General features: G+C 47.0%; 1 protein-coding gene across 3 annotated transcripts in view; it reads left to right on the top strand.

Moving 5' to 3' along the window:
• The first annotated feature begins 7,047 nt into the window (after positions 1 to 7,047).
• The window catches only part of PLEKHM1 (pleckstrin homology and RUN domain containing M1), a 34,946-nt gene continuing 17,124 nt past the window's right edge, over positions 7,048 to 24,869 (top strand). Inside the window, exons 1-3 of one of the 3 annotated variants that reach the window (XM_063459432.1) lie at positions 7,048 to 7,208; positions 19,570 to 19,661; positions 23,795 to 24,030. In XM_063459432.1, coding sequence (XP_063315502.1) covers positions 19,608 to 19,661; positions 23,795 to 24,030 — 290 coding nt within the window. In that variant the 5' untranslated portion in view covers positions 7,048 to 7,208; positions 19,570 to 19,607. Of the gene's footprint in view, positions 7,264 to 19,436; positions 19,465 to 19,569; positions 19,662 to 23,794; positions 24,031 to 24,869 lie in introns of those variants that run through there. The other 2 variants (XM_063459429.1, XM_063459430.1) reach the window with 2 other exon arrangements.

Below are 24,869 nucleotides of genomic sequence, written 5' to 3'. Positions count from 1 at the left end.
GTAAGTGTGTGTCTGTGTATGTGTCTGTGTGTGTATGTGTTTGTCTGTGAGTGTGTGTGTATGTGTCTGTGTATGTGTCTGTGAGTGTGTGTCTGTGTATGTGTTTGTCTGTGAGTGTGCATGTGTGAGTGTGTATCTGTGTATGTGTCTGTGAGTGTGTGTATGTGTTTGTCTGTGAGTGTGTGTATCTGTGAGTGTGTTTGTCTGTGAGTGTCTGTGTATGTGTTTGTCTGTGAGTGTGTGTCTGTGTATGTGTCTGTGTGTGTATGTGTTTGTCTGTTAGTGTGTTTGTCTGTGTGTGTATATGTCTGTGTATGTGTCTGTGAGTGTGTGTCTGTGTATGTGTTTGTCTGTGAGTGTGTGTATGTGTGAGTGTGTCTGTGTATGTGTCTGTGAGTGTGTGTATGTGTTTGTCTGTGAGTGTGAGTGTGTGTATGTGTATGTGTCTGTGAGTGTGTGTGTGTGTGTGTGTGTGTGTGTGTGTGTGAGTGTGTGTGTCTGTGTTTGTCTGTGAGTGTGTGTGTATGTGTCTGTGTGTGTATGTCAGTGTATGAGGGTGTTTTGTCAGTGTGAGTGTCTATCAGTGTGTGTTTGTGAGTGTCTGTCAAATCAGTGAGAGTATGTTTGTGATTGAGTGTGTGTCTGTCAATGAATGAGTGTGTGTCAGATCAGTGAGTCTGTGTCTGTCAGTGACGTCTGTGTGTTTGTCATTGAGTGTGTGTGGCTGTTAGTGTGTATACACCACTGAGTGTAGCGTGGCGGAGCGGAGCGCAGTACAGGAGCTTCTGTTTCCTGTACCCGGCCAGACTGACAGGAAGTGTTTACTGAGAGAGGACTTCCTGTCAGTCCAGCCAGGTACAGAAAACTGAAGTTCTTGTAGAGGATCTGCTCCGCAACGCTGCAAGACAGGTAGGAGGCACACCAGGAAGGGGAGTGTGACCGCTAAGAGGGTGGGGGGTGCACTAAGGGACAGAGAGGGGGGGGGGGGAGAGAAACACCAAGGGACAGGGAAAAGAAGGGGGAGGGGAGAGGAACACTAAGGGACAGGCAAGAGGGAGGGGCTGGTTAGGAGGCACATAGGTGAAGATATTAATTTTAGAGGGGGGGGCGGAAAAATGCATCTTCGCCTATGTACCCAAAAATCCTTGCACCGGCCCTGAATACACGCACACATAGACTGTTGAATACACACAGAATACTGAATACACACACAGACTGCTGAATGCACACAGGCTGCTGAATACATACAGACTACACTGAATACACAAACACACACAGAGACTGCTGAATACACACAGAATGCTGAATACATACACAGACTGCTGAGTGCACACAGGCTGCTGAATACACACAGACTGCTGAATACATACAGACTGCTGAATACACACACTGCTAAACACACACAGAGAGACTGCTAAATACACACAGGCTACTTTATACACACACACACAGCTGAATACACACACACACACACACTGCTGAATACACACAGACTGCTGAATACACACAGACTGCAGTGAGGGGTGCAGTGTATGTGTTTTGTTTAGGGGTGCTGTGTGTGTGTTATGTGTTAGCGGTGCAGTGTGTATGTGAGAGCTGCAGGGTTTGTGTGTGTGAGGGGTGCAGTGTGTGTGTGTGTGTGTGTGTGAAGGGAGGCAGTTTGTGACGTGTGCTGTGTGTGTGAGGGGTGCTTAGTGTGTGAGGGGTGCTGTGTTTGAGGGTGCTGTGTGTGTCAGGGGTGCTTTGTGTGTCAGGGGTGCTTTGTGTTTCAGGGATGCTGTGTGTGAGAGAGAGGTGCTGTGTGTGCGGGGGTGCAGTGTGTGATGGGTGCTGTGTGTGCGTGAGGGGTGCTGTGTGTGCATGAGGGTGCAGTGTGTGAGTGTGTGTGAGGGGTGCAGTGTGTGATGGGTACTGTGTGTGTGTGACTGTTACTGTGTGTGAGGGGTGCTGTGTGTGTGTGTGTGTGTGTGTGTATGTGAAGGTTATGTGTGTGTATGTGAGAGGTGCAGTGTGTGTGTGTGTAAGGGGTGCAGTGTGTGTGTGTGTGTGTGTGTAAAGAGAGGCAGTTTGTGATGGGTGCTGTGTGTGTGAGGGGTGCTCAATGTGTGTGTGAGGGGTGCTGTGTATGTGTGTCAGAGGTGCTGTGTTTGAGGGTGCTGTGTGTGTCAGGGGTGCTTTGTGTGTCAGGGGTGCTTTGTGTGTCAGGGGTGCTGTGTGTGTGAGAGAGAGAGGTGCTGTGTGTGGGGGGGTGCAGTGAGTGATGGGTTCTGTGTGTGCGTGAGGGGTGCTGTGTATGCATGAGGGTGCAGTGTGTGTGAGGGGTGCAGTGTGTGATGGGTGCTGTGTGTGTGTGACTGTTACTGTGTGTGTGAGGGGTGCTGTGTGTGTGTGTGTGTGTGTGTATGTGAAGGTGATGTGTGTGTGCTGGGGTGCTTTGTGTCAGGAGTGCTGTGTGTAGGAGGGATGCTGGTGGTGGTGAGTTGTCACAAGCTCACTACAGACAAGCTCACTGACACATACAAGTTCACTACAGACATGGTGGGAGATGTTGAGAGGTAAGACTTGTGTGCATGGGTGGAGCTTATGACGGGGAGCTGAGCCTGCATCCGCAGGGCAGAGCAGGAGCCCGTGTGTCAGGGAACCAACTCTGAGTGCCCCCAGCAAACCCAAGCAGCTCTCCAGAGCCCCCCAACACCTCTATCTAGCCCCCAACAGCTCTCTACAGCCCTCCAGCACTTCTATCTAGCCCTCAGCATCTATCTCCTGAATCCCTCAGACTGTAACAGGCTGTTACAGTCGAAAGGGAAAATAATAAAAGTACATAGCCCTGCGAGTAAATTGCCCGCCGGGACTGTCCTAGCACAAACTGGACAGTTGGCAACTATGCTTTTTGTTTAAGCAGCCCTAGCCACACCCAGTGGCGTACATACCACGGTCGCAGCTGCAACCGGGCCCGTCAGTGACCGTCACTCCAGGCAGTGGCGTACACACGACCCATGGGGCCCCGGTGCGAAAATTGATCCGTGGGCCCCCATCTCCCCGTGCTTACTCTGCTGGGCCAGGGCCGCATCTAATGGCGGCGGGCACCTGGTCGCAGGGCTGCGACTCCTGCAACCGCGGTATGTACGCCAGTGCATGCAGATGCACACACACTTAAAGGACCACTACAGACACTCAGATCACATCAGCTCAATGAAGTGGTCTGGGTGCCAGGTACCTCTAGTTTTAACCCTGCAGCTGAAAACATAGCAGTTTCAGAGAAACTGCTATGTTTCACTGAGGGTTAATCCAGCCTCTAGTGGCTGTCTCACTGACAGCCGCTAGAGGCGCTTCCGCGATTCTCACTGTGAAAATCACAGTGAGAAGACGCTGGACGTCCATAGGAAAGCATTGGGCGGTTTAAATGCGCGCGCATTCGCATTCAGAGCTGAGAGGCGGAACGGGGCGGAGGGATCAACAGCACCAAAGGAGTCCGGCGCTGGAGAAAGGTAAGTGCTGAAGGGGTTTTAAACACACACACTCTCACGAACAGATGCATACACACTAGCTAACAGACACACACATTTACTGACAGAGACACACTCAGCGATGTACATACATACTCACTGACAGACAGACACACATACACACTCACAAAACATACACTCTCACTGACAAACACAGACTCACTAACAGACATCAAACAGACTCACTAACAGACACACACAAACACACTCAGTAACAGACACACACAGTAACACACTCACTGACACACACACACTCACACACACACAAACTAACACACTCACTAGCAGACACACACTCAATAACAGGCACACACAAACTAACACACTCACTGACACTCACTAGCAGACACACACACTCTAACACTAACACACACTCTAACACTAACACACACATACACTCTAACACTAAAACACACACATACACTCTTACACTAACACACACTCCAACACTAACATACACACTCTAACACTAACACACACACAAACACTTATTTTTTAAAAAAAATTTAATCACCCAGCCTTTGGAAGAGCTGAGGGGATTCCCTGGGGTCCAGTGGTGCTGCTGGGCGGCCGGTCACCGACGATGTCAACCAGCGGGGGAGACCTGCGGCAATGGTCACATGCGCATTAGACCTCCCCATAGGAAAGCATTATTCAATGCATTCCTATGGGGAAAGTCTGACGCTGGAGGTCCGTGAGGACATCCAGCATCAGATAACGGACCAAAAGTCAGTTTGGATTAGACAGCCACTGGAGGCAGACCTAGCATTGCAGTACATTGCAGCACTAAGTGTGAAGACAGCACCCAGACCACTTCAATGACAGACTGTGCAATAAAGAAAGTTTAAACATTAGATGTCTGTTTATAGGAAGTGTTTAGGAAGGCTGTGCTAAGTCACATGCAGGGAGGTGTGATTAGGGCTGCGTAAACAAAGCGATTTAACTCCTAAATTGCATAGAATTTAAGCAGTAAGACTGCAGGGGCATGATATATACACTAAGACCTCTTTATTAAGCCAAAGTTATTTTGGTGACTATACTGTCCTTTTAATTGTCTCTGATGTAGACATTAAAAGGGCAACAATCTTGTATCACTGCTGGTTAATAGACCCTCTGGGATTCACACTTGTGAATTGCTGGTTTTGAACCAGCCTCCAGACTACATTGACTGAGATGGTTAAAATACCTTGTTTTCCCCTGAATTCGCCATTAGTAAGTGTCCTGATTGTATAGTACAGTAGAGTATATTATACTGTGTTGCATGCCATACACGATCCATTATTATAGTACTATACAGTATATCATAGCATATAGCATTGTCTTGTGTTGCATTCTATAAACAATTCAACTTATAATACAGAACTGTACAATATAGTATATTATGGTAAGACAAACATATACACCGCAACCTCAAACACTCACAAACTGTTGGAAACGGGTACTTAACACAGTGGAGGGTTTGCTTCTCGCCGGATTCCCCAGTCCTAATAAACAAAATATTAGATGTAGAATATACGAAGATACATTTGTGTTTGTATGGGATAAAGAACGTTCTTTTACTATATTTCTTATATTTTGTTTATAGTCTTGTACCAATATTTATGCTGATTGTCAATCAGGCATCAAGATTCTCTGAGATTGATTTATAAGTCTACCCCACTAAACAGTGCTACATGATGTTGTTTTTTTAATATATTTATTTGTTGTTCCTATTCCTAGAGGGACATTTTAATTTTAAGGGTGTGAGTTGGGGGCCTGGTCAGGGGAAGCGCTGTTCTGTGAAATTTTAGGTAACTTACTCATAACAATTTATACAACTAAAATGTAATCTATAACAAGCACAATGTATCTTATTTACACAGACTGGTTCGTAAACACATTTATTGTTGTTTAAAGACACATCACTGGGAGTATTATTGCTGTGGAGCTCATTACTGGGAGTATTATTGCCGTGGAGCTCTGTTATACACTTAGACACATTACTGGGAGTATTATTGCTGTGGAGCTCGGTTATACACTCAGACACATTACTGGGAGTATTATTGCTGTGAAGTTCTGTTATACACTCAGACACATTACTGGGAGTATTATTGCTGTGGAGCTCTGTTATACACTCAGACACATTACTGGGAGTATTGTTGCTGTGAAGCTCTGTTATACACTCAGACATTACTGGGAGTATTATTGCTGTGGAGCTCTGTTATACACTCAGACACATTACTGGGAGTGTTATTGCTGTGGAGCTCTGTTATACAATCAGACACAATACTGGGAGTATTATTGCTGTGGGGCTCTGTTATACGCTCAGACACATTACTGGGAGTATTATTGCTGTGGAGCTCTGTTATTCATTCAGACACATTACTGGGAGTATTATTGCTGTGGGGCTCTGTTATACACTCAGACACATTACTGGGAGTATTATTACTGTGGAGCTCTGTTATACACTCAGACACCTTACTGGGAGTATTATTGCTGTGGAGCTCTGTTATACACTCAGACACCTTACTGGGAGTATTATTGCTGTGGAGCTCTGTTATTCACTCAGACACATTACTGGGAGTATTATTGCTGTGGGGCTCTGTTATACACTCAGACACATTACTGGGAGTATTATTGCAGTGGGGCTCTGTTATACACTCAGGCACATTACTGGGAGTATTATTACTGTGGAGCTCTGTTATACACTCAGGCACATTACTGGGAGTATTATTGCTGTGGAGCTCTGTTATACACTCAGACACATTACTGGGAGTATTATTGCTGTGGAGCTCTGTTATACACTCAGACACATTACTGGGAGTATTATTGCTGTGGGGCTCTGTTATACACTCAGACACATTACTGGGAGTATTATTGCTGTGGAGCTCTGTTATACACTCAGACACTTTACTGGGAGTTTTATTGCTGTGGAGCTCTGTGATACACTCAGACACATTACTGGGAGTATTATTGCTGTGGAGCTCTGTTATACACTCAGACACATTACTGGGAGTATTATTGCTGTGGGGCTCTGTTATACACTCAGACACATTACTGGGAGTATTATTACTGTGGAACTCTGTTATACACTCAGACACTTTACTGGGAGTTTTATTGCTGTGGAGCTCTGTGATACACTCAGACACATTACTGGGAGTATTATTACTGTGGAGCTCAGTTATACACTCAGACACATTACTGAGAGTATTATTGCTGTGGGGCTCTGTTATACACTCAGTAAAATAGGGACTGTCTCTCCTAAATAGGAACACTTGGGTGGTATGTAGTACAGTATATTATAGTATACAGTATATCATATTATATATGACCCTGTATTATAGCATAGTGCAGTATATATAATGATATAATATAGATAATAATAATGATATAGTGTATTATGTACTGACTGTATATAATATTAGTAACTCCTATTACAGAGACCAATTTCCCTTGTAACAGGTGCACGTGCCAGAGCAGACAGGAGTGGGTCACGTGACAGCACATGGCTCCGCCTTTTCGCGTCGGCGGAAGTAAAGTCACGTGACCGGGGAAAAAAAAACTGCTCGCTGTGTCAGGGAGCTTGTTAGTGTATCTGGGTCCTCGGGAAATAGGAGCCGACCGAACCGGTACCAGCATCGCCGGGAGGAGCGAACCGAGCCCAGACACACCCAGTACCAGGATCTACCGCGGGTACCGAGCCCAGCCCTGGACTCACTGCCGGTACCGTATCCGATCTTACTATCCCACATCCTGGTACCCCGACAGCAGCACCCAGGTACCCTCACACCACCTCCTCCCAGATATAAACACCGAGCACAGCCCCCCCCCCCCCTACACACTGCCCCCCACTACACACTGCCCCCCCCTACACACTGCCCCCCCTACACACTGCCCCCCCCTACACACTGCCCCCCCCACACACTGCCCCCCCCCACACACTGCCCCCCCCTACACACTGCCCCCCCCTACACACTGCCCCCTCCTACACACTGCCCCCCCTACACACTGCCCCCCCTACACACTGCCCCCCCTACACACTGCCCCCCCTACACACTGCCCCCCCTACACACTGCCCCCCCTCTACACACTGCCCCCCCTCTACACACTGCCCCCCCTCTACACACTGCCCCCCCTCTACACACTGCCCCCCCTACACACAGCCTCCCCTACACACAGCCTCCCCCTACACACAGCCTCCCCCCTACACACAGCCTCCCCCCTACACACAGCCTCCCCCCTACACACAGCCTCCCCCCTACACACAGCCTCCCCCCTACACACAGCCTCCCCCCTACACACAGCCTCCCCCCTACACACTGCCCCCCCCTACACACTGCCCCCCCCTACACACTGCCCCCCCCTACACACTGCCCCCCCCTACACACTGCCCCCCCCTACACACTGCCCCCCCCTACACACTGCCCCCCCTACACACTGCCCCCCCCTACACACTGCCCCCCCCTACACACTGCCCCCCCCTACACACTGCCCCCCCTACACACTGCCCCCCCTACACACTGCCCCCCCCTACACACTGCCCCCCCTACACACTGCCCCCCCTACACACTGCCCCCCCTACACACTGCCCCCCTACACACTGCCCCCCTACACACTGCCCCCCTACACACTGCCCCCCCTACACACTGCCCCCCCCTACACACTGCCCCCCCCCTACACACTGCCCCCCCCCTACACACTGCCCCCCCTACACACTGCCCCCCCTACACACTGCCCCCCCTACACACTGCCCCCCCTACACACTGCCCCCCCTACACACTGCCCCCCCTACACACTGCCCCCCCTACACACTGCCCCCCCTACACACTGCCCCCCCTACACACTGCCCCCCCTACACACTGCCCCCCCTACACACTGCCCCCCCTACACACTGCCCCCCCTACACACTGCCCCCCCTACACACTGCCCCCCCTACACACTGCCCCCCCTACACACTGCCCCCCCTACACACTGCCCCCCCTACACACTGCCCCCCCTACACACTGCCCCCCCTACACACTGCCCCCCCTACACACTGCCCCCCCTACACACTGCCCCCCCTACACACTGCCCCCCCTACACACTGCCCCCCCTACACACTGCCCCCCCTACACACTGCCCCCCCTACACACTGCCCCCCCTACACACTGCCCCCCCTACACACTGCCCCCCCTACACACTGCGCCCCCCTACACACTGCGCCCCCTACACACTGCGCCCCCCTACACACTGCGCCCCCCTACACACTGCGCCCCCCTACACACTGCGCCCCCCTACACACTGCGCCCCCCTACACACTGCGCCCCCCTACACACTGCGCCCCCCTACACACTGCGCCCCCCTACACACTGCGCCCCCCTACACACTGCGCCCCCCTACACACTGCGCCCCCCTACACACTGCGCCCCCCTACACACTGCGCCCCCCTACACACTGCGCCCCCCTACACACTGCGCCCCCCTACACACTGCGCCCCCCTACACACTGCGCCCCCCTACACACTGCGCCCCCCTACACACTGCGCCCCCCTACACACTGCGCCCCCCTACACACTGCGCCCCCCTACACACTGCGCCCCCCTACACACTGCGCCCCCCCTACACACTGCCCCCCCCTACACACTGCCCCCCCCTACACACTGCCCCCCCCTACACACTGCCCCCCCCTACACACTGCGCCCCCCCTACACACTGCCCCCCCTACACACTGCCCCCCCTACACACTGCCCCCCCCTACACACTGCCCCCCCCCTACACACTGCCCCCCCTACACACTGCCCCCCCTACACACTGCCCCCCCTACACACTGCCCCCCCCTACACACTGCCCCCCCTACACACTGCCCCCCCTACACACTGCCCCCCCTACACACTGCCCCCCCTACACACTGCCCCCCCCTACACACTGCCCCCCCCTACACACTGCCCCCCCCTACACACTGCCCCCCCCTACACACTGCCCCCCCCTACACACTGCCCCCCCCTACACACTGCCCCCCCCTACACACTGCCCCCCCTACACACTGCCCCCCCTACACACTGCCCCCCCCTACACACTGCCCCCCCCTACACACTGCCCCCCCCTACACACTGCCCCCCCCTACACACTGCCCCCCCCTACACACTGCCCCCCCCTACACACTGCCCCCCCCTACACACTGCCCCCCCCTACACACTGCCCCCCCCTACACACTGCCCCCCCCTACACACTGCCCCCCCCTACACACTGCCCCCCCCTACACACTGCCCCCCCTACACACTGCCCCCCCCTACACACTGCCCCCCCCTACACACTGCCCCCCCCTACACACTGCCCCCCCCTACACACTGCCCCCCCCTACACACTGCCCCCCCCTACACACTGCCCCCCCCCTACACACTGCCCCCCCCTACACACTGCCCCCCCCCTACACACTGCCCCCCCCCTACACACTGCCCCCCCCCACACACTGCCCCCCCTACACACTGCCCCCCCCTACACACTGCCCCCCCCTACACACTGCCCCCCCTACACACTGCCCCCCCTACACACTGCCCCCCCCTACACACTGCCCCCCCCTACACTCTGCCCCCCCTACACTCTGCCCCCCCTACACTCTGCCCCCCCTACACTCTGCCCCCCCTACACTCTGCCCCCCCCCTACACTCTGCCCCCCCTACACTCTGCCCCCCCTACACTCTGCCCCCCCCTACACTCTGCCCCCCCCTACACTCTGCCCCCCCCTACACTCTGCCCCCCCCCTACACTCTGCCCCCCCTACACTCTGCCCCCCCTACACTCTGCCCCCCCTACACTCTGCCCCCCCTACACTCTGCCCCCCCCTACACTCTGCCCCCCCTACACTCTGCCCCCCCCCTACACTCTGCCCCCCCTACACTCTGCCCCCCCCTACACTCTGCCCCCCCTACACTCTGCCCCCCCCACACTCTGCCCCCCCCTACACACTGCCCCCCCCCTACACACTGCCCCCCCCCTACACACTGCCCCCCCCCTACACACTGCCCCCCCCCTACACACTGCCCCCCCCTACACACTGCCCCCCCCCTACACACTGCCCCCCCCCTACACACTGCCCCCCCCCTACACACTGCCCCCCCCTACACACTGCCCCCCCCTACACACTGCCCCCCCCTACACACTGCCCCCCCCTACACACTGCCCCCCCTACACACTGCCCCCCCCTACACACTGCCCCCCCCTACACACTGCCCCCCCCCTACACACTGCCCCCCCCCTACACACTGCCCCCCCCTACACACTGCCCCCCCCCTACACACTGCCCCCCCCTACACACTGCCCCCCCTACACACTGCCCCCCCCTACACACTGCCCCCCCCTACACACTGCCCCCCCCTACACACTGCCCCCCCCTACACACTGCCCCCCCCTACACACTGCCCCCCCTACACACTGCCCCCCCCTACACACTGCCCCCCCCTACACACTGCCCCCCCCTACACACTGCCCCCCCCTACACACTGCCCCCCCCTACACACTGCCCCCCCCTACACACTGCCCCCCCCCTCACACTGCCCCCCCCCTCACACTGCCCCCCCCTCACACTGCCCCCCCTCACACTGCCCCCCCCTACACACTGCCCCCCCCTACACACTGCCCCCCCTACACACTGCCCCCCCTACACACTGCCCCCCCTACACACTGCCCCCCCCACCACTCTGCCCCCCCCACCACTCTGCCCCCCCCACCACTCTGCCCCCCCCACCACTCTGCCCCCCCCCACCACTCTGCCCCCCCCACCACTCTGCCCCCCCCTACACTCTGCCCCCCCTACACTCTGCCCCCCCCTACACTCTGCCCCCCCCTACACTCTGCCCCCCCCTACACTCTGCCCCCCCCTACACTCTGCCCCCCCCTACACTCTGCCCCCCCCTACACTCTTCCCCCCCCTACACTCTGCCCCCCCTACACTCTGCCCCCCCTACACTCTGCCCCCCCTACACTCTGCCCCCCACTCTACACACTGTGTTGTTATTGATATTTTTATTATTATTTTTTTTATTATTTATGCTGTTGTTGTTGTTATTGTTGTTATTATTATTATTATTATTATTATTCTGTGTGCGCTGATTATTAATTTACATTCCTTGTGAGTGAAGTCACATAAACCCACATACCGAGCATACCATCCTGTAACCAGCATACTGCCAACACCCATACTGAACGGTCAGTATACTTCGTCCTATTACTCCATAATGACAGGCACAGCCCTATCTGTCATTCCCCAACACCCATACTGAGCTAGCTGTCAGTATACTCCTAGTACTAATGACAGCCCAACACCCATACTGTACTAGCTGTCAGTATACTCCTAGTACTAATGACAGCCCAACACCCATACTGAGCTAGCTTTCAGTATACGCTTAGTACTAATGACAGCCCAACACCCATACTGAGCTAGCTTTCAGTATACGCTTAGTACTAATGACAGCCCAACACCCATACTGAGCTAGCTGTCAGTATACTGCTAGTATTAATGACAGCCCAACACCCATACTGTACTGGCTGTCAGTATACTCCTAGTACTAATGACAGCCCAACACCCATACTGTACTGGCTGTCAGTATACTCCTGGTACTCAGTATTGACCGACAAAGCCCATACTGAGCTAGCTGTCAGTATACGCCTAGTACTAATGACAGCCCAACACTCATACTGTACTGGCTGTCAGTATACTCCTGGTACTCAGTATTGACCGACAAAGCCCAACACCCATACTGAGCTAGCTGTCAGTATACTCCTTGTACTAATGGCAGCCCAACACCTATACTGTACTAGCTGTCAGTATACTCCTGGTACTCAGTATTGACAGACACAGCCCAACCCATACTCTACTAACTGTCAGTATACTCCTTGTACTAATGGCAGCCCCACACCCATACTGAGCTAGCTGTCAGTATACTCCTTGTACCAATGCCAGCCCAACACCGATACTGAGCTAGCTGTCAGTATACTCCTTGTACTTATGACAGCCCAACACCCATACTGAGCTAGCTGTCAGTATACTCCTTGTACTTATGACAGCCCAACACCCATACTGAGCTAGCTGTCAGTATACTCCTTGTACTAATGACAGCCCAGCACCCATACTGAGCTAGCTGTCAGTATACTCCTTGTACTAATGACAGCCCAGCACCCATACTGAGCTAGCTGTCAGTATACTCCTTGTACTAATGACAGACAAAGCCCAGCACCCATACTGAGCTAGCCGTCAGTATACTCCTTGTACTTATGACAGCCCAACACCCATACTGAGCTAGCTGTCAGTATACTCCTTGTACTAATGACAGACAAAGCCCAGCACCCATACTGAGCTAGCTGTCAGTATACTCCTTGTACTAATTACAGACAAAGCCCAGCACCCATACTGAGCTAGCTGTCAGTATACTCCTGGTACTAATGACAGGCACAGCCCAGCACCCATACTGAGCTAGCTGTCAGTATACTCCTTGTACTAATGACAGACAAAGCCCAGCACCCATACTGAGCTAGCTGTCAGTATACTCCTGGTACTAATGACAGACAAAGCCCAGCACCCATACTGAGCTAGCTGTCCGTATTCTCCTTGTACTAATGACAGGCACAGCCCAGCACCCATACTGAGCTAGCTGTCAGTATACTCCTTGTACTAATGACAGCCCAGCACCCATACTGAGCTAGCTGTCAGTATACTCCTTGTACTAATGACAGCCCAGCACCCATACTGAGCTAGCTGTCAGTATACTCCTTGTACTAATGACAGACAAAGCCCAGCACCCATACTGAGCTAGCCGTCAGTATACTCCTTGTACTTATGACAGCCCAACACCCATACTGAGCTAGCTGTCAGTATACTCCTTGTACTAATGACAGACAAAGCCCAGCACCCATACTGAGCTAGCTGTCAGTATACTCCTTGTACTAATTACAGACAAAGCCCAACACCCATACTGAGCTAGCTGTCCGTATTCTCCTTGTACTAATGACAGGCACAGCCCAGCACCCATACTGAGCTAGCTGTCAGTATACTCCTTGTACTTATAACAAACAAAGCCCATCACCCATACTGAGCTCGCTGTCAGTATACTCCTTGTACTAATTACAGACAAAGCCCAGCACCCATACTGAGCTAGCTGTCAGTATACTCCTTGTACTTATGACAAACAAAGCCCATCACCCATACTGAGCTAGCTGTCAGTATACTCCTGGTACTAATGACAGGCACAGCCCAACACCCATACTGAGCTAGCTGTCAGTATACTCCTGGTACTAATGACAGGCACAGCCCAACACCCATACTGAGCTAGCTGTCAGTATACTCCTTGTACTAATGACAGACAAAGCCCAGCACCCATACTGAGCTAGCTGTCAGTATACTCCTTGTACTAATGACAGGCACAGCCCAGCACCCATACTGAGCTAGCTGTCAGTATACTCCTTGTACTAATGACAGACACAGCCCAGCACCCATACTGAGCTAGCTTTCAGTATACTCCTTATACTAATTACAGACAAAGCCCAGCACCCATACTGAGCTAGCTGTCAGTATACACCTGGTACTAATGACAGGCATAGCCCAACACCCATACTGAGCTAGCTGTCAGTATACTCCTTGTACTAATGACAGCCCAACACCCATACTGAGCTAGCTGTCAGTATACTCCTGGTACTAATGACAGACAAAGCCCAGCACCCATACTGAGCTAGCTGTCAGTATACTCCTGGTACTAATGACAGGCACAGCCCAACACCCATACTGAGCTAGCTGTCCGTATTCTCCTTGTACTAATGACAGCCCAACACCCATACTGAGCTAGCTGTCAGTATACTCCTGGTACTGACAGACAAAGCTCAGCACCCATACTGAGCTAGCTGTCAGTATACTCCTTGTACTAATTACAGCCCAACACCCATACTGAGCTAGCTGTCAGTATACTCCTTGTACTCTGTAATGACAGACACAACCCTATCTGACATTGTCACACTGCACTTATTGTACGTGGAATTAATTTACAAGTACAGCTCTTATCAATTATACCAGATATGACTATCTTCAACACGCCTATAGTGCTCTAAAACTCCATATATGACCTCTGGGCAATAATATAGTGTGTGTGTGTGTGTGTGTGTGTGTGTGTGTGTGTGTGTTACATATACATATACATATACATATACATATACATATACTGCAGTACCACTTGTTTACCAATATTGGCTACATAATAAAAACAACCCAGAATGGCATTTTCTTAAGTTCATGTGTTTTCACAGTATAGACTCCTGTCTGTAATCACAACCAAATATGCAGTTTTCTACTATGCATATTCAGATTTGTATTTTTTAGAAGGTGTTTTTCTGGGAAAGATAGAGATTTCTCTCATTTACAGTGTATGGCTTGTAAACCATGTTCTAATTGGTTTAGACATTAACATACACAAAACATAGGTAACCATTAGCAGTGGTGAATGTTTTGCTTGGAAATCAAATTCTTGTCTGAGGTTGACGTGTGGAAGATTTGATGGTTTATTGAAGGTCATTCCATAGTTGCAAAGATCTGTATTAGAAGGCTGATTGGTTGACTTCCTTGTTGTAACTGGGAATGAAGATTAGGGTTCTGAAAGTGGCTGTCTGCATATTGAGGCTGTGGAGAACAAGATAGAAAATGTTGTTTGGGAAGTGTTGGAGTTTTTTGGAGAAGTAATTATGAACCAGTTAAGGTTAGTAAAGATACGTTACTCATATTAGTTGTTTTAACACATCACAATGATTGGTCAAGGAATAACTTTGAATGAAAAATAAACTATAAATTGTATCGTGTTGAGTTTACAGAGATGGATATTATTCATACCTGTACATTACATGCTCCTCGTTAGAAGCATTTTCTTTACCCCCTGTAATATTTCTTTTGAATAATACCCAGTATAAACACAGCATTTCCTTGGTACTCACATTGGCAAACTGTTCACTAATTAGCCACAAGCATGTAGGTTCCCCTCATGCTGCCAAAATAGCTTTAAAGCGTTGTGGCATGGACTCCACAAGACCTCTGAACGTGTCCTGTGGTATCTGGCACCAAGATGTTAGCAGCAGATCCTTTTAAGTCTTGCAAGTTGCGAGGTGGGGCCTCCGTGGATTGATTTGTTTTTCCAACACATCCCACAGATGCTCCAATCGAATTGAGTTCTAGGGAATATGGAGACAAAAAGGTTCAGCGCAGATAGGAGACCAGTGAATATGATAACAAGTCAGCACACCTATAGAAAAGGGGAATCCCCTCTAAACCCCTTGAAATGCAATGGAAAGAAAAGAAGGAATAAGGGTGCGCCTAAAACAAGTGGAAATAAAAAATATATATATATTATAGCAGCGGTACCTAATAGTCCAAATATAAAATGTCCAAATATGCAGGTGGTGGTCCTAGTAGTACATTAAAAAGTATGTAGAGTCCCAGATGTATATCCGTATCTTGGAAATGTATATGTGGAAAAAACAAAAGAGAAACTCCAATGGTGTAGTATGAACAAAAGTTAAATATTGTGTAAATAATAGTAGAACTACTCACAATATTCAGAGGCCTGCCTTCTTCCCATAGTCCATCCTGCTTCCATCTCTTCCCTAGCTAACTGACCCACGTGATCTAAAAGAAAACATGATTCATCAAACCAGACAACCTTCTTCCATTGACCGGCCATCCACCTGATCTTAAACGTGATCCATTGGAACAGTCTTTCTCCCATTGCTCCGTGGTCCAGTTCTGACGCTCTTGTTGCCATTGAAACCATTTTTAGCGGTAGACAGGTGTCATAATGTTCACTCTGACCAGTCTGCGGCTACACTACAAACTGCGATGCACTGTGTGTACTGACACCCTTTTTTCATGGCCAGCATAGTTTTTCAGCAATTTGAGCTACAGTAGCTCTTCTGTGTGATCTGCCTAGATGGTCTAGCTTTCGCTTCCCTCGTGCATCAATGAGCCTTGGGAGCCCGCGACTCTAAACACCAGTTGTCCTTCCTCGGACCACTTTTGGTAGGTACTGGCCACTGCATACCGGGATTACCCCACAAGACTTGCCGTTTTGGAGATGCTCTGACCCAGTCGTCTAGACATCACTATTTGGTTTTTTTTTTTTCAAAGTCACTCAGATCATTTCACTTGCCTGTTTTTGCTGCTTTCAACACATGAAATTCAACTGACTGTCCACTTGCCTAAGACATTTCACTCCTTGACAGTTGCTATTGTACCGATATAATTGTTTTAATTTTGTTTACTTTTATTTGATAAAGTGTCCTTGATGTAAAATAAATGGTGTACTAAATCTTTATTAGGTTTTATGTTCTTTACATATACATTAAATATATTTTGGTTTAGGGGCGATACAGTAAAGTCTGTAGTTACAGAGACGTTATAATTGGGAATTTAGAATAAATATGGCTGCACTGAGAGAGGGTGTACCTGTCCCATAGTTTCTCCTGTCTGAAAGGTAAACCGGTTCTATTGGATTCTATGAGCTTGAGGAGGAAGTGCAATTTGACTCTTGAAATGGAAGTCATTATATGACACCAGGAAAAATCTGACCTAAAAACTGCAGTTTGGAAACACCATGATGCACATTCCAGATATAAGCCCGAATGCTAATATGTTTCTGTTAAACGCCTGCTGAGAAATCCAAATTCCATGCAGAATTTAAGAATTTGATTGTCTCAGTCTTCAGAATGACAAAATCTGTCAAAGTGGGGGCATTCTGGGGTTAAGTCCAAATGTGCTGGTACGATTTGTGTCCTTTTAGTTATGCCATTGTACAGCGCCATGAAACCTCTTGTTTTCTACATAAAAACAATTCTCTTTTCACAAGTTTGTGTCTGTAATGACCCACATGGAGACATACTGCCCTCCGCTGTAGGTGTGACACGTGGAGCTCTGTTTTGTGCACTTTGCTCACCCTTCTAGGAATTGTTGAGAATTGACACTGCAATTCCAGAGGATCGAGTGAAACTGCCAACCATGGAAAGATAACCTAGCTGTAGGTTGCTTTGTGTTTTTTCCCTACAATTTGCAGCTCCCTTGTCAAATCTAAACAATTACTAACACGCATAATAAAGCCATTTGATTACACTCCCACTACTCCTGGGCAGCAGCAATGGCTACAGTATTCACCAGCCCATTTTTTTTTTTTTTTAAAGCATCACTTGAATGGCCATTGGAGCAATACTAAAAAAAAAAAACCTCCCGTTATTTAAATGTGCATATTGATTTGGGGTAGGGCGCAGGTAACTCTTTTTTGTTTTTGTTCTATGTATTTGGGCTGGTGTGCACTGGAGCCATTGGTGCTGCCCAGGGGTAGTGGGAGTTTAAGGCTTCATTTTGTATTTGCTTTTGTGTTACACAGCCGTGTTGCAGTGCTGCCGCGTGTAGGGGTTCATAAAAACACCCCTTCATGTCTCATTAGAGATTTTGCCCTTTTAGCTGAAAGATGCAATGTGAACTGTTAGCGTAGGACTCCCATTAGAGGTTTTGCCTTGACGTGGCAGATGAGCTTACACTTTAATGGTAATTGAAGTGTAAGCTCACATATATAGCACCTACCCCCTGCATAATGGTCATTGAAGTAATAAAAAAAACAAACTCTTTTTGAAATGTGCATAGGGATTTGGCTTGGAGCTCGGGTAACTTTATTTTGAATTTTTTTTTTTTTTTTCTAATCAACACAAAAACCTTTTTTAATAAGAAAAAATATATACATTCTGCTATTCGTTTTCTCTCCTTTTATTCAAATTCTGGACTGACTTGGTTATTTAACTTTCTGGGATAATCGTGAGTGGCCGAACCACATGAAACATAGAATGTGACGGCAGATGAGAACCATTCGGCCCATCTAGTCTGCCCAATTTTCTAAATACTCTCATTAGTCCCTGGCCTTATTAAGCACTTGTTGCAGAAACGTCTTACTGTGCAGTACTCTTGGTCTATGGATGGTTGCTTTGCTGTTTCAGTTGACAATCTGTTTGTTTTTTATTAAACACTCCACTGGTTTGTGTTTGTGCGGCTTTAAGGGTTACTGAAGTCTGTCATAACTTGAGAGTGCAGCAGTCGTGCAATAAAGCACTATCAATGGCTTTTGCAATCTATTATCTGCAATGTCAGTGCTACTTTTATTCAAGTGAGGTATGTTAACTCCTAAATTACCAATTACATGGCGTACTATTAAAAAACATATTTGACCGTGTAACTTTCCAAAACCCCATGAAATCTGTACATTGGGGGCCTCGTTCTACCAATGGAACATCACAGTATACAAATATGAGCATTTTATTGCAGGAAAAGCTAACCGTATTATGAAATTCCATTGTAAAATGCCATGCAGAACTTGGAAAAGAACATTTAATTTCTCACACTTTTTTTTTTTTTTTTTTTTTTTTTTTTGGTGAAATGAAAGTCCGGTTTCTCCTGAACAAAACGATATCTAATAAATGAGGGGTAAATTATGGTTGAACAGACATAGCTAAAATTCTAGGGTTTGTTGTGGTCAGAATGTGTCCAATGGTCTCCGTCCTTAAGGGGTTAATTGTTCACTTTTCATGATTTTCAGTATGTATCCATGGCTTGAACTTTGGGCTGTGTTATCATCTAAATTGCACAGTTTCTTCCATGACCCAAGGCAGCAGTGAGGTCTCCTGATGCAGTAGATCCTGTTTTTAAGAAGTTTGCCACCTTTGTCCTTGTTAGAAAGAAATATGCACGATTTTCGTCTCTTCTGTTCCTTCCCATTGTAATGCCTACAGCACACACCCTGTGCTATTCACATACATAGTACCTACCTGCCCCCGCATTCAGGGATTTTCTAAGCCAAAATAACCCTTCCTCCTCTCTTGGTCTGTGATCCAGCCCCAAGCACCCATTCCCCCTCGTCACTAGTGTTCTGGACACACTTTGTTCTCTCCATTGCATTGCAAACTGCTAAACCCGTAACCTTGTGTTTGAAAATGTATGAAATGTTCTTAGTGCAGCAAGTATATAGGCTGAGTTACTTCCTATTGATGACTAATTTAACATATTTATTTTGTTTCTTTTCTCATTTTTGCTTTCGCAGTTGTCATGTGAACACCGCTCGTCCTGAAAGGCTGTAAGATGTATTCGCCTTTTTCTCCGGAGAATGAATCCGGAGCCCGAGAAGTGAGACAGGTAAACTGAAAATGTTTATGGTTCGTTTGGAAAACCAGTTCTGTGACTGATTAATACAGTGACTGTAACGAGATAGCGGTTAACGACAGCCCATTTTATTAGAGATTAAACTGTAGCAAGATGGCACAAGTGGGTTCCACATTTGTCTGTTGCTTTAGTTATGTTTGAACTGCAACTCCTGTGCTGCTCAGCCAGAAGCAAACCTTTATGATAATTGCTGAGTGTCATTGGAATGGTATTTCTACCACATCTTCAGTTTCTTGCTGATTTACCTCAGATCAAACTCGAAAAAGTTTGGAAAACAAGTTTGGAATGTTATCAAACTTGGGCCACAATTTAATATTACTGAATGAGCTTTACAAATGATTTAATATTTATTTATTGATGGCTGATTTTTTTTTTTTTTCTTTTAACTTGTTTTTATTGAGGAAGATTAAGAGTACAATGATTTAATATATTTTAAAACACTTTTTTTTTTAAATTATTTTTTTTAATATTAAAATGTCAAACCTGTAAAAAAAAAAAAAAAAATTTCTAAATAAAAAAAAAAAAAAAAACTTAGCTAACAATATAAAATCAAGACATTATTTTGAATCCAAATGTGCAAATGGAATACAAGAGCTAGGGAAAGCCACGCCGGACTAGACCTTTGCTTCTATTATGGAAGCAATTTATTTTTACAGCTCACCTGGAGGGGTGAAAAGAAATAACATGCATTTCTTTCCCTTTTTTCTGCTGACTAAAACCTGTTCCTTTCAATCTTAAAGCAAACAAGGAGTCTCAGTTGTTAAACAGTGAGAGACACTCTCGGTGTTAATTATTAAAGTGTAAATTGTCAGGAATTCAAACGGAATTTTAAAACATAGCTCTCTTGGGGAATCTTTCCTGTTCTGCTGTTTTGTCTTATAGTCTATAGTTCATTTTGAATTCCTGACTATTATCACTTTATTGGAAAAATCAAACTGATCTCATTCTTCCGAATTGGAGAATTGAATTGCTGATGCACTTTTTTATATATATATTTTATTTTATTTTTATATTTTTTTTGTGTGTGTGAAAATTGCCTTTTGTTACGCCAGGAGCCTGATTCTAATTTTGTTGCAAAAAGTTTTTTGTTTTTTTTAAATGTGTAAAGATGTGCTTGTAAAGGCGTTAAAAATAATTTGCATGAATTAGTAAGTCGTAAAAACAAGTGTTCAGTGTAATAGGTTTTTAAAAAGAGTATCTTTTTTTTATTTTTTTTAACGCCTTGTGACTTGGTTGCCATTTAACAAAATAAGTTAGCAGAGCTAAATTTTATTCTGCAACAGTTATAAAGGCCTACTGATTTATCCACTAATCACCGCCTTTCGCCAAGTAGTGATGTTGAAAAACAACTTGACAGCTTTTGTGGGTCGTGGAATAAAATACGTCAAATGAAGCTCCAGCTCTGTTTTGTAATTTAATATAGGGTGTAGTATATCGTAAAAGTTCTGTACACGTATACCCAGGTGTGTATGTTCTGTGTAATTAAAAATGAGTTAATTTCACAGGATTAGACAAAGCTCTCCACCCCGTCTACTATTTAAGAAGGAGTTTTAAATGTCTCTTGGCAAATGTGCTAGTTCTGAAATGGTGTGAAACATGAGTGCTGGCAGTACCACCTCTAAAATAGACATTCTACATAAGCAAACAAAAGGATCTACTCCCCATTGTTCTGCTGTTTTTTTTCTATTCAGGCTTCCTGCTTTGTTTTAATTCCTCCTGCCTCTGAGTTCTTTGCATGTGATTACAGCTACCCCCCACCCCTCCCCCAGCCTTCCAGATAAACTACTGCCATCTGTCCTGTTTGTCTGACCAAATGGTCAACTGATATCTCCATTAGTCTCCTCTAACTGTTCTAACAATCCAGCAGCTGAACAAAAAGTGGTATTTTTTTCGAATCTAGAACGGTGCGAGTATAACTTTCTATTCTGATCATTTTAAAACGGTTACTCCAACCCTTTATTATTGTTGGTTTAATTTTCTTAATTACTTAATTGACTGATCCTTAGTTAAGGGTGGTGTTCCTTCCCTCCCACCGAATGAAAATGAAAATTCTATAAAATAAAATTTGAAAATTAACATCTGCTACCCATCCGACATCTGGCTGAATCAGTCCTTCCCTGTCTGTGGTCCAATCAAATGTTCTCATAGAGATTTTCATAATTTCACTGGCTAAAGGGACACTATAGGCACTCAGACCAGACTTTCATCTCATTGAAGTGGTCTGGGTACAATTTCCACTATTGTTTACATTGCAGCACTAAGTCAGCCACTAGAGGGCTTCCTGGATTGAAACGGACCTTTGGTCCGGTATCTGACGCTGGATGTTGTCACGCTGTGCATGAGGACCTCCAGCGTCAGATCTTTCCCATTAGGAAAGCGTTGATTCAATGCTTTCGTACAGGGAGGTCTAATGCACTTGCCGCGCATGCGTGTTAGAGCCCACTCATCGCGGGACGGAGCAGGAGTATTGTTAAGGGACTTTGGCATTGGGATTAGGTAAGTAAAGGGTTTTTAACAGTTTATTTGCCGGGCAGGGTGGTTAAAGGAGAGGGGGTGGCAAGAGGGGAGGGAGGGGGAGGGGGAGGGAGAGGGGGGGGGGCGGCAGAGGGAGTTCTAGTGCCAGGAATGTAGCTTTGTATTTCTGGCATTATAGTATCCCTTTAAGAATGCGGCACATACAGACTCCTATCACCATAACCACTTCAAAAGGCTAAAATTATCATGATGGTTGGAGTAACAGTTGGTTACAATTTCATGGTTTTTTTTTCACTATATTCGAGACCTTGTCCTACCTGCTTTACATCCCGGGTAAATCGTGGGATTCCCAGTTTGAAAGAAATGTTTGTGCACAAGTTTAATTGAGTCTAAGCTCAATTACACAGCGTAGCACTCCACCCTGTCTATCCTCCAAACTTGTCCCCATTGCCTGCGCTAAGTCATTTTCACTTTCCATTTTACGAATACCAGATGTCATACTTTAAATACTGCATACCTCACGCTTGCTTGAGCAGGGTGCTCTCTTGTTCCTGCTTGTTAAACTTTACTTGTCACTCCTGTACAGCACTATGGCATGTGGTTGTGATATATATATAGATATATAATTTCTCACTTAATCTTTATCCCTTTAATAACCACATGATGGTCTCGGATTTTCCTACTATCAATTATGTTGCTTTAAAGAGGAACTATGGGGTCAAATTTACTCCCTTTTTGGGGCAGTAGGGGAGCATGCACTGCTATACTGGCTGAACTTATACAGTACATCTGCTAGCAATTTTGCTGCAGGCTATTGGCATAATAAAAGTGTATGTCCAGCACCGCGTTCCTGAGTCTCAGAGGAGTATGGAATGTCGTGTTAAAAAAAAAAAAAAAAAAAAAAAAAATTACTCTCTAAGTCTATCTATTTTAAGGGCTCCAAGGAGTGCTTAATCAAGGTTTTACTGTGTGAGCAATCATCATGTTTTAGCATTGGCTCCCAGTTGGATATAGGGCTCAATTTAAAATTCTGGTGCTTGCTTACAAGTCCCTACATAATGCTGCTCCAACCTACCTATCCTCCCTCATACACAAGTTATGTCCCGTCAAGGCCCGCTCTGCCAAAGACCTACGTATATCATCTGTCCGTAATCCCACCTCTAACGCTCGCCTCCAAGACTTTTCCAGGGCTGCACCTCTTCTGTGGAACTCCCTTCCCTCCTCCGTAAGAATTTCACCCAGTCTCCACTCATTCAAAAAAATCATTGAAAACTCACTTCTTCAAGAAAGCATATCAATTAATCTGTTAGCAGGTTTTCATCCCCCACCTTCCATGACTCCTCTCCTGCAATTGTCAACAATTACCTATTAAGCCCTAAGCGAAGACTTTTCTAACATCTTACTTCGTACCCCTACTTTTACCCTTTGTGTCACTATACCCCACTCCCTCCAGCATGTAAGCTCATTGAGCAGGTCTCTGTTCCTGTACGTCGAGTTGTCTGGTTACAATTAAATGTCTGTTAGTCCAACCTTTGTACAGCGCTACGGAATCTGATGACGCTATATAAATAATATACTAATAATAATTTAAAGTCTAATGATATTTTCTCTCTGCTCTTTGTCTATCACAGAGGATCACCAAGAAGTTATCCAGCTGTATCAGGTCTCTCCAGATTCGCTATATCACAACAGATGATGTGGTCACCAGCGAAGACGACGATGCCAATGGCCTCTGTATAGCCTTGGAAGCGGCTTTCATTCATGGACTGAAACCCAAGTACATTAAACGAGGTGGCAGAAACAGAGGCACCCACATACCCATACCCCAGCCGGCTTTCTGGGCCCTTTTAAAGGGCATCACACATCGGTCAGTCAATATACCTTTTCCCTTAGAGTAGTCTAAAAGAAGACATGGTAATTCTTTTTCTTCCAGAATTTGGAAATGACTGATGACACATGAGAGAGCTAAATCATAGACAAAATACTGTGATGACAAGAGCTGTTATACAGTCATTTAATGGTTTTAAAATTCGATGTATATATTCCGTTATCTAGATACAAATCAAGTGATCTTTCTATATGATTGTAATGCTAGTGGTTTTATAAGGTTCAGTGCAGATCTTTCCTGTCTGTTTATTACAGATAATGCCTCATTTTTGTCAGAAATGTCGTTTTTAAAGATAAGCGTTTGTTTTTTTTTCTTTCTGTGCCTTCGATAAGATGCATTTTTATTTTTTTTGACAATCTTTATTTTTTTGTATTTTCATTATTGCTAACAAGACAGTATGGTTTATTTTGAAGTAGTGAAATAGAAGCATTTTAAATACAGTTATTAAGTTAACCAGTAGCTTTGCATATCCACTTCCACAACTTTAACCCCTTAAGGACACATGACGTGTGTGGCATGTCATGATTCCCTTTTATTCCAGAAGTTTGGTCCTTAAGGGGTTAAGCCCTCATTCCTGTGTTAAGCAGTTTAGTGGGTTCAGCCTGTGTGCGCAGCGAGTGCTGTTTTCTATTCTGGAATCATTAGCCATCTCCATGCGTGTTGGCTGGAGGTGATAAGATGCATTCTAATGTAGTTTTCTTTGTTACGAGATAAATCTCGCTGACAAGTATTTTTCAGGCAGATCACAGTAATGATTGCTACTAATTGACACTAAGTCTCTCCCCGACACTTTTCATATTTCACCTCTAGAATTATTT

This window comes from Pelobates fuscus, chromosome 6 (genome assembly GCF_036172605.1).
Source record: "Pelobates fuscus isolate aPelFus1 chromosome 6, aPelFus1.pri, whole genome shotgun sequence".
Classification (NCBI taxonomy): Eukaryota; Metazoa; Chordata; class Amphibia; order Anura; family Pelobatidae; genus Pelobates; species Pelobates fuscus.
This window is presented reverse-complemented; position numbering and strand designations above follow the sequence as displayed.